This window comes from Vanacampus margaritifer, chromosome 5 (assembly GCF_051991255.1).
Source record: "Vanacampus margaritifer isolate UIUO_Vmar chromosome 5, RoL_Vmar_1.0, whole genome shotgun sequence".
In the NCBI taxonomy this organism is placed as follows: domain Eukaryota; kingdom Metazoa; phylum Chordata; class Actinopteri; order Syngnathiformes; family Syngnathidae; genus Vanacampus; species Vanacampus margaritifer.
In genome coordinates this window covers 6,718,607-6,732,888 of record NC_135436.1, presented here as the reverse complement: position 1 = coordinate 6,732,888, position 14,282 = coordinate 6,718,607, and the positions used below count along the sequence as shown (strand labels likewise).

General features: G+C 38.3%; 1 protein-coding gene across 4 annotated transcripts in view; it reads left to right on the top strand.

Annotated features, from left to right (window-relative positions):
• Positions 1 to 14,282, top strand: part of nf1a (neurofibromin 1a) — an 86,574-nt gene that overhangs the window by 19,567 nt on the left and 52,725 nt on the right. For 3 of the 4 annotated variants that reach the window (XM_077565423.1, XM_077565421.1, XM_077565424.1), the window contains 6 exons: positions 297 to 376; positions 2,599 to 2,722; positions 11,867 to 12,113; positions 12,235 to 12,308; positions 12,802 to 12,885; positions 13,142 to 13,528. In XM_077565423.1, the coding sequence (XP_077421549.1) occupies positions 297 to 376; positions 2,599 to 2,722; positions 11,867 to 12,113; positions 12,235 to 12,308; positions 12,802 to 12,885; positions 13,142 to 13,528 (996 nt within the window). The remainder of the gene's footprint in view (positions 1 to 296; positions 377 to 2,598; positions 2,723 to 11,866; positions 12,114 to 12,234; positions 12,309 to 12,801; positions 12,886 to 13,141; positions 13,529 to 14,282) is intronic. The other variant, XM_077565422.1, reaches the window with a different exon arrangement.

The following is a 14,282-nucleotide window of genomic DNA, read 5'->3' as shown; positions in this document are numbered from 1 at the left end:
TTTGTTGAATTGTTACATTCCTAATTAATAATATCCACAGCATGAACTGTGATGCACAAAAATGTATTTCTTATTGTGTTGCTTTTTAAAATTGTCCTATAATGTTGCTTGCAACACGTAAAATTCCTTGAGAAGGGATTATTGGCCTTTTCTTATTATTTTACATCGTATCTTAGCGACATGTTTCGGATTTAAAAAAATATATTTTGTCTACATTCTGTAATAGTTTGCAATGTTTCTTTCCTCATTGTGGTTTTGTCTTTTGCTTTTCCTGTTGTCCCCTACTGTCTGTCTAGGCTCTTTTAGTACTGCACCAGCCAGACTCCATTGAACAATGGAATCCTGATGCTCCGATAGCGACTTTCTGGGATATCAGGTACTCTAGGGCTACATTCACACTGCAAGATATAATGCCCAATTTGGATTATTTTGTTCAATCAGATCTTCTTATGTATTCATTGGCATTACAAAAACAAATGTGACTTCTAATGTCAACGGAATATGTCTGTGAAGTGGCACGTGCACAGAACTTGAAATTATGTGGCACAGTGTGTTGTTAATGGTAGTCAATTTGGCTCCTCGTGTAGGTCTCACTCCTGATACATTTGTGGCAATTTCAAGGATTTTGTGCTTGAACTGACAGGCGCCACCCAATATATATGTCAGATCTAAAGCATATTTTCAATTGTAACGTTTGTTGCCCTATGCTGTCCTATAGGTCGGATGAATGCAACATGAGCATCCAGACTGCAGTTTGATCCGATTTAGAGGCCTAGGTCACATTTTAAACACACCAAAAAAATCGGAACTTACTTGCAGTTTGAACATAGTTAAAATTGTCTATAATATGGAAAAGGGACTTGGATATGCACCTGAAAAAATCTTACATACGTATGAGGTCATACACTAGGTTTATAACTGGTCAGGTAGCAGCACCATGTTTATATACTACTTATCCTGTTTAATGCCACATGTAAAATGGAGCCTCAGATGACTTTACACAAGAAGCAGGATATACTCTGGATTGCTCACCAGTCACTGTACACATAGGGCAAACACATAAAGACAGGCTACCATTCACACACATATTCATGCCTATTAGCAATTGTTACCATAATCTATTGTGTAAATGGGCAACATGTCTGCAATGTTCAGTGCCATTGTCTCAGTGATTGCCTTACCAAGCTACGTCCAATCAAGATGCACAAAAAGTCTCAAGCAAAAAAACAGCCTTGTTTGTTTTGGGGAGAAATGACAATTCTGTTCAGTTTGGAATATTTCCAGGGCCAATACTTGAATGAAGCCTTCCAAGACTGAATGTCTCCCAAAAAACTATATACTGGTACTTTTTCCATAAGTCTTGGTTTTGTTTGTTTGTTTTAGTAAAGCAAGTCCGCAAGAACATTGTCTCAAGGTCAAGGTTTTGCATAACTAGCCAGCTGCAAGGAGGTGGGCGAGAAGAGTCAGTGAGGAACTGTTTGGCCGGTATGGAGTCCTCCAGGCGGGCCACATGGCCAAGCAGCTGTAGTCGCTGTCTCCTGATAATGGACGAGACGGGTGTGGGGCTACCAGCCCTGGCGTAGACATTGGTGTTGCTAACGAAGTGGTACCAAAGATGAAGCGCAGGCAGCGCCTATGGAACGTGTCGAGACGGCGTTTGGCAGCTGCCAGGAGCGTCCAGGTTTCGCTGGCGTAGAGGAGAACAGGAATAACAAGAACGTTGAGGAGACAAGAGTTTGGTGTGTAAACGGATGGAGGAGCTTAGCCAGACCCAGGAGAGTCTACTGAATGCACTGCGGGCCAGTTGAAGGCGGCGGAGTATCTCGGGTTCGCAGGAGTTACTCGAGGCAAATTTCGACCCGAAGTACACAAACTCCTTGACGACCTCAACTTCTTGGCTGTTAGCGAGAGTCACTAGTCGCGGCATCGCCAGTGAGTCGGACAGAGACTGTATTTTTGTCTTGGCCCATTGGGCAGGGCTCTTCCGAGAATTTCACCAGTGCATCCGAGAGAGTATACAGGAGGGAAGCAAGAATTACAGTGTCATCGGCGTAGTCCTAATCGGTTTGGGTTGAGTGAAGGCGGACACCCGCCTCCAGACAGCAATGTTGAACAGATAAGGGGCGACTACGCAGCCTTGGCGCACACCTGAATTTGTGCGGAATGGCTCAGAGGTTAGCTCGTCTGCTCGAATCGTACATATTGTGTCTGTGAACAAGTTCCGCAGGATGGTGATATATGTCCGAGGCATTTCGATGCCTTGTAGCAGGAGCCAGAGGGCTTCGCGGTCAAGCGAGTCAAACGCCGCCTTCAGATCAATGTATGCAGCAAGGAGAGGCTGTTGGTACTCTCTCTGCTCGGCTAGGATGCGAAGGGCGAGGATGCAGTCTGCTGTTGATCGTTTGGGTGTAAAGCCGGCTTGTTGTGGGCGGCGCTTAGAGACGAGGTATGGCAGAAGACATCTGAGGATCACTGATGTTACGACTTTGGAAGGGACGGACAGGAGGGTGATAGAGCGGTAGCTGGCAGGGTTCCTCATTGTCTGTCACTGCATTAATTGATACTTCAGCCTTTATGCTACATATCCTTATCCATTAGTTCACAGGTGCTGTTCCTCATCTGCCGCAAACTGATTGGCCAGCAAATGGTCAATGGCACCGAAGTTCTGAAGTGGTTGCGAGAGATCCTCATTTGCAGGAATAAATTTCTACTCAAGAACAAGGTACTGTCTGCTCTTGTCAAGTCATTTTATTTATATAGCCCTTAATCACAAAAGAGTCTCAAAGGGCTTCACATGCCCACACTTGAAAAATAACTTCGGCAACAATTTACACAGTATGTGATGCTAAACAATATTAAAGGTCTATTCAAGCATCTTCTCGAAAAGTAGAAGCCAAACGGCCGTTTAAAATGTAAAAATGCGCATGTGGTAGACCATCCTACCAGCTCTCCTGCTCGACCGGGGGAAACGCCTACACTGTAAAAATGGAGTGATATTTACTTGACAAAGCCTAGTAAAGGTTGATGCACTCAGAAATTTTAAGTACAATTTACGAGGCGTTTAACAAGAAACTTTATTAGATTTTTTTCAAGTAAATCCCGTCGGGAAGGTCATCTTCATCAGTCTCTACAGCCGGCCTCACTTCATAGACGGATGTCCTCTTGCGGCCATTTTCAAAATACAGTATGCGGTGAGATCGGTGGAGCTACGATGAATGGCTAAATCCGAAGCTCAGCGGCTACATGCTACAAATACTCTTAAGTGTGCATGCGCTAGATTTATTTATATGCACCCCGTCCTATTATCGCCACCCCGTCCTATTATCGCCAAGTTTGAGCATTTTAAACAGAAAGAATTTGTTAAAAGTAAAGGACGGGAGCTTAAAGGGACCTCATTTGGAATGAACGACCAATTCCCGAGAGAGATTAATGAGCGGCGAAAGGTACTGTTTCCTATAATGAAACAAAATAGGCAGGAGGGTAAACGGACTGCGATGGTCGTCGATAAACTATACATCGATGGCCAACTATTCCGGAACCCCAACTCCACTCCCTGGCTGTTCTAAATGGCATTGGTGGAACTAAACTTTGTTTGATCATTAGATGTATACATATACTGTATATGTGGTTATAAAACCTTAAATATGAATACTCATTATGTTTAGGCAATATTATAAATATATTATTAAATACATAACTATATCTAAAGTATATTTAAACAAAAATCTCGCTTAGGTTACCAGTTATTGGTGTATTTTTATGTTTAATCCCCCGTTAACTTCCTTTACTTTTACCTCCCTACCTGTTTTTTCACTGTTATATTTACTTACTCGTTACCTCATATTTTACACAAATTACATAAACCACCTAACCACTTTGATTCTATCCTATAACATACTAATACTGACAAATGGCCTATGCAGATATATACACAGGACTGAGTCTATATTGTTTGTATGCATAAATTAGTTCTGGTTTCCTGGAATGTTTGTGGCGCTCGCTCAGAAGCAAAAAGAATAAAAACTTTAGACCATCTCTTAAAATTAAAAGCAGATATTTGCCTCCTACAAGAAACCCACCTACAAAAATCTGAAGAAAAATTACTTATTGATAAGAATTTTAGCCAAACGTACTCTGCCCCTTATAATAGTAGACAAAGAGGAGTCTGTATACTCATACATAAGAATTTACTCTTTACTTTAAATAATACAATAATAGACCCAGAGGGCCGATACATTATTATTCAGGTGACTATATTTAATAAAATATATACACTTGGTAATTTATATGCCCCTAATAATGATGATCCGGCCTTTTTCCATGAATTTTTCTCTCAGCTGTTTGATTTAGCAGCGAACTCTACTATTATTATTGGAGGAGACTTTAACACAGTCTTAAATCCATTAGTTGACCGTTCTAATAATACAACATGTAGACGATTACAATCTACTAAAGTAATAGGGGAATATATGGATGACTTTGGCCTCGTCGACAGCTGTTGACTTAAAAACCCAAATAAGAAGGAATTTACCTTCTTTTCCGCTGTGCACCGGTCTTTTTCAAGAATTGATTATTTTCTTACAATTAACTCTATTGCTGATAAAACTGTTACAAAAATACATCCTATTATTATTAGCGACCATGCACCAGTCTCCCTTTCCCTACAAGTTGATTATACCTTTAAACCACCACCGACATGGCGGTTTAACATCTCACTGCTAAACGACGCAGAGTTTGACAAAATTATAAGAAAAGAATGGGCAGACTTTTTGGAAATAAATGACTCTCCAGACCTATCGCCATCTCTTCTCTGGGAAACTGGGAAAGCAGTAATTAGAGGTAAAATTATATCATATTCATCTTATAAAAAGAAACAGGATCAAAAATCAGAAAAAGACTTGGAAGATAAAATTAAACAACTGACGGATGAGTACGCAATAAACCCAAATAACCAAATATGGACTGACTTACAAAATACAAAAATACAGTTAGACGATATGCTAACTAAAAAGACAGAATTTATAATACAACAATTGAGATATAACAACTTTGAATATAATAACAAATCAGGTAAATTTCTTGCAAACCAACTTCAACGCAATCGGGAAAAGTCTCTTATAACGGCGATTAAAGGGACAACTGGTGAATGCACACAATCACCAGAAGAAATTAATCACATTTTTTATAACTATTATCGTAACCTATACTTAGAAACTAACAAGCCTAACCCTGAGCATATTGAGGCATTCCTCAGTAGCTTAAATATGCCTCAGTTAACTACTGAATATAAAGACATGTTAGATGCGCTACTTACTATAAACGAGTTGTACAGTGCTCTAGATAGTATGCCTAATGGCAAAGCACCTGGCCCGGATGGTCATCCGGCTATATTTTTTAAGCACTTCTGGTTAATGCTTGCTCCACTATTCTTAAGAGTAGCAACAGAAATTAAAACTAAGGGTTACATACGCCCACACATGAATACAGCAGCAATTAAACTTTTATTAAAGCCAGAAAAAGACCCCACCCTTCCATCAAGTTACCGTCCGATTTCACTAATTAATACTGATATTAAAATTATCACTAAGGCTTTCACATCTAGACTAGAAACAGTAATCTCGACAATTATTCATAGCGACCAAACAGGCTTTATTAAAGATCGGCACTCTACTAATAATATTAGGAGACTCTTTAACCTTATTAGCATGTCACAGCGGCATGATAAAAAGGCAGTTATTATATCATTGGATGCAGAAAAAGCTTTCGACAAAGTTAACTGGTCCTTCCTCTTTGCTGTTTTAAATAAATTTGGCTTTGGGAAATCATTTATCCACTGGGTATCAGTATTATATGATTCTCCAAAAGCTACAGTTACTACTAATGGGATTATATCTCAGAGCTTTACTTTACAGAGAGGCACAAGACAGGGATGCCCACTATCCCCTTTATTATTTGCAATATTTATTGAGCCACTTGCATTAGCCATACGCCAGGAAAGAAGGATTCAAGGAATTCACTCTGGGGTAACAGAACATAAAATTAATCTATATGCCGATGACATCTTACTTTATTTAGAAAAGCCGGCTACTTCGCTAGGGGAAGTATTTAATTTAATAACTAAATTCTCACAGTTATCAGATTATTCTATTAACTGGACAAAATCAACACTTCTACCTATTACAGAAAATTCATGGAACCCTGCAAGCCAGGACCCACACTACTCATTTCCTATAGGTAATTTAAAATACTTAGGCATAAAAATCTCACCTAAATTAACTGATTTAATTCATTTAAACTTTTCTCCACTTCTGGATAACATTTATAGTGACTTGGAGCGCTGGAATAATCTTCCTATTTCTCTAATAGGACGAATAGCCACCATTAAAATGAAAGTTTTACCTAAAATAAACTATTTTTTCTCAATGATTCCATTTAAACCTACGGCTAAATGGTTCCAGTTGTTGGACTCAGCCGTAACAAAATTTTACTGGAATAAAAGTAAAGTAATAGGGGAATATATGGATGACTTTGGCCTCGTCGACAGCTGTTGACTTAAAAACCCAAATAAGAAGGAATTTACCTTCTTTTCCGCTGTGCACCGGTCTTTTTCAAGAATTGATTATTTTCTTACAATTAACTCTATTGCTGATAAAACTGTTACAAAAATACATCCTATTATTATTAGCGACCATGCACCAGTCTCCCTTTCCCTACAAGTTGATTATACCTTTAAACCACCACCGACATGGCGGTTTAACATCTCACTGCTAAACGACGCAGAGTTTGACAAAATTATAAGAAAAGAATGGGCAGACTTTTTGGAAATAAATGACTCTCCAGACCTATCGCCATCTCTTCTCTGGGAAACTGGGAAAGCAGTAATTAGAGGTAAAATTATATCATATTCATCTTATAAAAAGAAACAGGATCAAAAATCAGAAAAAGACTTGGAAGATAAAATTAAACAACTGACGGATGAGTACGCAATAAACCCAAATAACCAAATATGGACTGACTTACAAAATACAAAAATACAGTTAGACGATATGCTAACTAAAAAGACAGAATTTATAATACAACAATTGAGATATAACAACTTTGAATATAATAACAAATCAGGTAAATTTCTTGCAAACCAACTTCAACGCAATCGGGAAAAGTCTCTTATAACGGCGATTAAAGGGACAACTGGTGAATGCACACAATCACCAGAAAAAATTAATCACATTTTTTATAACTATTATCGTAACCTATACTTAGAAACTAACAAGCCTAACCCTGAGCATATTGAGGCATTCCTCAGTAGCTTAAATATGCCTCAGTTAACTACTGAATATAAAGACATGTTAGATGCGCTACTTACTATAAACGAGTTGTACAGTGCTCTAGATAGTATGCCTAATGGCAAAGCACCTGGCCCGGATGGTTATCCGGCTATATTTTTTAAGCACTTCTGGTTAATGCTTGCTCCACTATTCTTAAGAGTAGTAACAGAAATTAAAACTAAGGGTTACATACGCCCACACATGAATACAGCAGCAATTAAACTTTTATTAAAGCCAGAAAAAGACCCCACCCTTCCATCAAGTTACCGTCCGATTTCACTAATTAATACTGATATTAAAATTATCACTAAGGCTTTCACATCTAGACTAGAAACAGTAATCTCGACAATTATTCATAGCGACCAAACAGGCTTTATTAAAGATCGGCACTCTACTAATAATATTAGGAGACTCTTTAACCTTATTAGCATGTCACAGCGGCATGATAAAAAGGCAGTTATTATATCATTGGATGCAGAAAAAGCTTTCGACAAAGTTAACTGGTCCTTCCTCTTTGCTGTTTTAAATAAATTTGGCTTTGGGAAATCATTTATCCACTGGGTATCAGTATTATATGATTCTCCAAAAGCTACAGTTACTACTAATGGGATTATATCTCAGAGCTTTACTTTACAGAGAGGCACAAGACAGGGATGCCCACTATCCCCTTTATTATTTGCAATATTTATTGAGCCACTTGCATTAGCCATACGCCAGGAAAGAAGGATTCAAGGAATTCACTCTGGGGTAACAGAACATAAAATTAATCTATATGCCGATGACATCTTACTTTATTTAGAAAAGCCGGCTACTTCGCTAGGGGAAGTATTTAATTTAATAACTAAATTCTCACAGTTATCAGATTATTCTATTAACTGGACAAAATCAACACTTCTACCTATTACAGAAAATTCATGGAACCCTGCAAGCCAGGACCCACACTACTCATTTCCTATAGGTAATTTAAAATACTTAGGCATAAAAATCTCACCTAAATTAACTGATTTAATTCATTTAAACTTTTCTCCACTTCTGGATAACATTTATAGTGACTTGGAGCGCTGGAATAATCTTCCTATTTCTCTAATAGGACGAATAGCCACCATTAAAATGAAAGTTTTACCTAAAATAAACTATTTTTTCTCAATGATTCCATTTAAACCTACGGCTAAATGGTTCCAGTTGTTGGACTCAGCCGTAACAAAATTTTACTGGAATAAAAAAAAAGCAAAGATTAGTCTATCTACTCTTCAGAAAAGCAAATCCAAAGGTGGTCTAGAGGCACTAAATTTTATGTACTACTATATAGCTAACCAGCTACAATATATCGTTCTATGGGCACAACCCAACAGAGACACTAACTGTTGGTTGGAACTAGAACAGAAGGATTGTAATAACCTCAGACTTCGAGATTTACTCTTTATTACAACATCGATTAAGCGCCATAATTGTTTTAAAAACCCAATGATTTCCGCCACCGTGACTGCCTGGTGGAAGGCACTAGAATTGACAAAAGCCCAAGTGGAGCCCTGTGGACTTTCTCCCCTATGGCATAACCCCGACTTTCAACTTAACAACCAACCGTTTCATTTAGCTGTGTGGGAGCAGAAAGGAATTACACATCTCCACCATCTCTTCTCAGATAATATGTTTATATCATATACATCCTTGCTCCAAAAATACAATATAAAAAACGGAAATTTTTTACATTATCTACAAGTTAAAAATATGATAAAGAAAAAAATTCCAACACTTCGGGGTACGCTCCAACCGCCTGTTTTAGCTAAAGATATTAACAAGCTTTCTCCGACAACAACAAAAAAACTTTCAAAAATATATAAGTTACTTTCATATACTGATAAAATGTCTTTACCCATCTCGAAATGGGAGACAGACTTGTCTATAGCACCGGAACCTGACTTTTGGATTCAAGTTTGTGAAAACGCATTTAAAATGACAAAACACACAAATTTACAACTTATCCAATATAAAGTTATTCACAGAACATACATTACTCAATATATGATGAAGAAAATGGGACTCTCAGACTCCGACATTTGTCTCCAATGCTTACAAAACACTACAGACACTTATGTTCATGCTTTATGGTTATGTACTCCGGTTATGTATTTCTGGACTAAAGTCTTAGAAAAACTTTCCGCTATTTTGGACTGTAGGATACCTTTATCTCCAAACTTGTGTTTGCTCGGTGACCTAACAACAACTGATTTACCACATAAACAATTTCAATCTACACTTGTAGCCCTTACTATCGCTAAAAAAACAATTCTTGTTAACTGGAAAAATAAACAAACTCTGAATATCGACCAATGGTCTAACCTCCTCATAAATCACATTTTAATGGAAAAAATATCTGCCTCAAATATAAACCAAATATCAAAATTTATAGAAACATGGTCTACGTATATAAAATTTTTTAACCTAATTCCGGTTACTTAATTCTGTCTGTTAGCGAGAGCCACTACATCGTGATAACTTACATTGATGTTTCTGCATTTGGCAATTTATTATTATATTATATTATTAGTATGGGATTTTTTTTAATGGGCTTTAGGTGAACTGATGAATACACACACGCTCGCTCGCACGCACGCACGCACGCACGCACGCACACACACACACACACGCACATACACATACTCACCCACATACAAAAAAAAGTATATTTATATATATATATATGTGTGTGTGTATATGCATATATATATGTATATGTATTTAAAAAAAAAAAAAAAAACATTTATTAAAATTTTTTTAATTGATTTGTTGTTTTTTTAAAAAAAAAAAAAAAAAAAAGGGAGAGCAATGATGATGTCAAATCGAATGAACAATACTGAGCTCTAGAAAGAAAAAAAAAAAAAGTGTGCATGCGCAGCTAGGAACGAGCATGCATGTCATCGTTATGGCAGATTGATTTGACTGGCTCGAGAACCAATCGTTAAGATGATCTACCCGGAAAACGCAGTGACCAAGGATGCTTGAATACACCTTTAACTAGGATAGTACGAAAGTCCATTTAGTAAATTGAAGCACTGCAAGTAGACACCGTCAGGGAAGTGGGTCCTCATCCACACCAGGCGGATAACTCTTACCTAGTTGGTTGATGCAGAATTCTCCATAGCAACAACTTCAAGGTGGTGGCCTGCTTTGTAATCGGCTCAAAGCTTGACTATCACTGCCTCCAGCGGGAGTCACGTAACCGTGCAAGCAGGCCAGGGTTGCCAGATATTGTCAAATATTCCCCGCAATGTAAACTGCTTAGTTCGCTGTGAAATCCGGAGATTAGCGGGAGAAATTATTATTTTTCGGCCACGCATGGCAGCAGCAATTTGAAATGCAATTTCTTCCATAGAATAGATTGAATGTTAATAAGGATGCAATGTTATGCAGATATGTATTTTTTAACTTTCGAGACAAATGGTACTATTTACTATCTAGTTGTGGTGGAGGGTTGTAGTGCCGCAAAATGTTTTATTGTTCCTGGGGAGGAGGGGGCAAAAAATAATGGCGAAACACTGGATTAATCTATTAAACTATGTAAATCATGTTATTAATTACGATTTAAAATTGTAATAGACTCACAACTCGAATATATACAGTATATACACTGGGCTGGGCGCTATAGCCCCAAAAAATAATTTTTTGGGGGGGGGGGCATTTTTCCCACCCCAGTCATTCTGGAGAGTTTCCATTTTAATCAAAGTAATGAACCCTACAAATTTAAATTTAAAAGTTTCATTTATTGTGTGCTATGCAAAATGTTCAGACAACAATATTGTATATTGATTTTAAATCAGTAGTAACGTACACTTAACATTCATAGCTTGTGCAAAAAATCGATACTCAGCTTGTGCATGATTTGCTTAAATGCCCCAATTAATTAGTTTGTAACACGTCTTGTAAACCACCCATCCAGCATTCGGCCAAACATGCAAAATTACAAATCACAATAATAATAATAATGTTTGGATATAGCAGAAATTAAGAACAGCTTTTAAGAATCTAGAAGAAGACTAGATTTATTTATATGCACCTCGATTTAACAATTTCACTAATTTTCAAGATTACATTTTTAAAATGACAAAATAATTGAATTAGTTTGCTTTATTGCCCAGCCCTAATATACAGTATATGCAATTATGTATGTATGTATGTATGTATGTATGTATGTATGTACCAGGTATGTATGTATGTGTGTGTGAATGCATGTAGTGTATATACAGTTGGACGTGGGCATTACATTTGTTAAAGTTGCATTAAAAATGGCATTAAATTAGAAGAAATCCTGTAACCACATGGCTGCATTCAACAAGTATTTGGTTTGCAGAGCAAACTTGCAGCGCTGCCTTAAGTGTGTGGATTGAATCTGCTTACTGTAGAGTAACTTTTTTGCAAACAGGCCGAGTTAATGCTAATACAGTACGTGCCATGCTTAGCTCTGTGATGGTAATTATAGACAACTACTTGCTGTATGCATCATGTCATGTCAGCTATAATACATCTCTTTGTGCTTCCAACAGGAGTGTGCCACAATGGGTGGGGGTATTCCAATCTGCAGACAGGCTCAAACCAAGCTTGAAGTGTGCCTGTATATGTTCCTGTGGAGTCCAGACACAGAGGCTGTGTTAGTCGCCATGTCATGTTTCCGCCACCTTTGTGAAGAGGCTGACATCCGTAGCGCTGCTGATGAGGTGTCTGTCCAGACCATCCTGCCCAACTATGCCACTTTCAGTGAACTTGCCTCCATAAGCAACATGATGGGAACAGGTGTGTCAAACAAACAAAACTGATTGTAGTGAACAATGTTAATGTGAAATCTGAGCCTAAAAAGCTTCAGATTCTCTTTGGCATCCTATCCACTTTCCCACAGTTTAGTTTTTGCTCTTAGGTCGCTCCACATTGCAAAAGAGAGTAATGGCTTTGCTCAGGAGGATTGAGCATCCCACACCAGGAAACATTGAGGTGAAGTGATGTTGATCTTTTCTGTGTTGAATCAGCTTGTAAAGGTCTGGAAGCACGAAAGCTAACTCTAGCATATTAATAATGTGAATGCATGTAATAGTAATAACACCATAAAATCCTGTGAATAGGAAAAAAAATCCCCATATAAAATGATTCAAAATCATCCCACCGTACTATACAGACATTTATGAGACGTTTACCGGTACCTACCTAGATGTACTTAGAACAGGGATGGCAAGATCCGGTCCTCGAGGGCCGGAGTCCTGCAGGTCTTGGATATTTCCATTCTTCAACACAGCTGATTCATGATCAGCTCATCAGCAAGCTCTGCATAAGCCTGATAACGAGCCTGTTAAGTGGAACTGAGCTTTCCGTATCCAGACTGGCCGCTTGAACCGAGGATCCACTGTTCTCTTAAAAATGTCAGAGTCAATGTCTTAAGTTAACGTTTGTCAGCGTTTGTTAATATTTTGTGTTATTGTTCCACCTTAAGGCTTGGGAGGACACGTATGCTAAATGGGACCAAGCAACAAAACAAATCCTAAATTTCCCCAAAAACAAGGCAGATGATGGACAGGTAGGTATCCTACAGATGGGTGAGTCTCCCATTTATTTGTGATGTTCATTACGTGTGTGATATTTAAAAGAAAATTAGTTTTAAGCAGTTAATGAGGATGTGCATATTCTGTTTAAGACAAGGGGCTTGTTTTGTAGAAGAGCCACTAAGCACATTTGCACACAAATTGTAATGTGGTACTCAACACGCCAACTCTAGTATAATTAAGGTGTGGGAGACTCTGGCGCCATCCACTAATTGTGTCCTCTCCCAACAGCAGGAATGGATCAACATGACAGGCTTTCTCTGTGCCCTGGGCGGCGTGTGCCTCCAGCAACGCAGCACGCCTGGCCCTGCCACGTATAGCCCGCCGATGGGCTCTATGAGTGAGCGCAAGCATTCTATGATCTCCATGGGCCCATGTGAGATCTCCAACCCCATGGCCTCAGCCTCCTGCTCCTCTTCAGCCGCCAGTGAGACACCAGTCAGCCGCTTTATCGATCGGCTGCTGGCCTTGCTGGTGTGTGGCCATGACAGAGTCGGCCTTCATGTCCGTACCAATGTTAAAGACTTGCTGGGGTTGGAGCTTAGTCCTGCCCTTTACCCCATGCTCTTCAATAAGTTGAGGAACAGCATTGGCAAATTCTTTGACACACAGGGTCCGGTGAGTGGAGGCTTTTAACCTGTTATATCCAGTCTGGTAATATTAAGTTTTTGTTCAGCTTTACTCATTTTCTGCCAAAAACGTATAAATCCGTTCTATTTTAAATGTTTTAAGTGTCCCAAAGACGTATTTATACTTTTAAATGTTTTTTTTAATGCTAGAGCATACTAGTGTTGTCACGATACCAAAATTTTGACTTTGATACTATACCTGCATAAAATACCTCAATACCGTTACTGAAGCGGTACCTCGACAAAACTCTAAAACATCAGCAAAAGCAGCAAAATTAAAACTGACAAAATAACTTCAAATTATTTGTATTCATTATTAATTCAAAATATTGGGATGTATACATGTTAATTTATGTACATACTGTATATATTTATGTTTATACTGTAAGTGCTTTCACATTGCATGCCATATTCTTGAAGTACTGTATTTGACTGCATTTGATGTGATCCGTTTTAAATATTGACAATACAGTGGCACTCCAATGACTCAATGTAATGTTGCTTGAGTGTGCGTGCATGTCTGCTCGTCTCCATTTCGCTCCCAATTAGTCGAATGCGTAATCAAATACTACAAACTGGGAACAAAATAATTCACGCGCCACTTATTTTTTAGGGAAGTGTCAAAAATGTGTCACAACTTGTGTCTGTTGCTCTTGTCAGTCATCTGAGCCTTTTCTATGCATAACTGTGATTTCCTACTGTGCCTGTTCATTGAACGCACCTTGAATCCACTGCAGGAATGA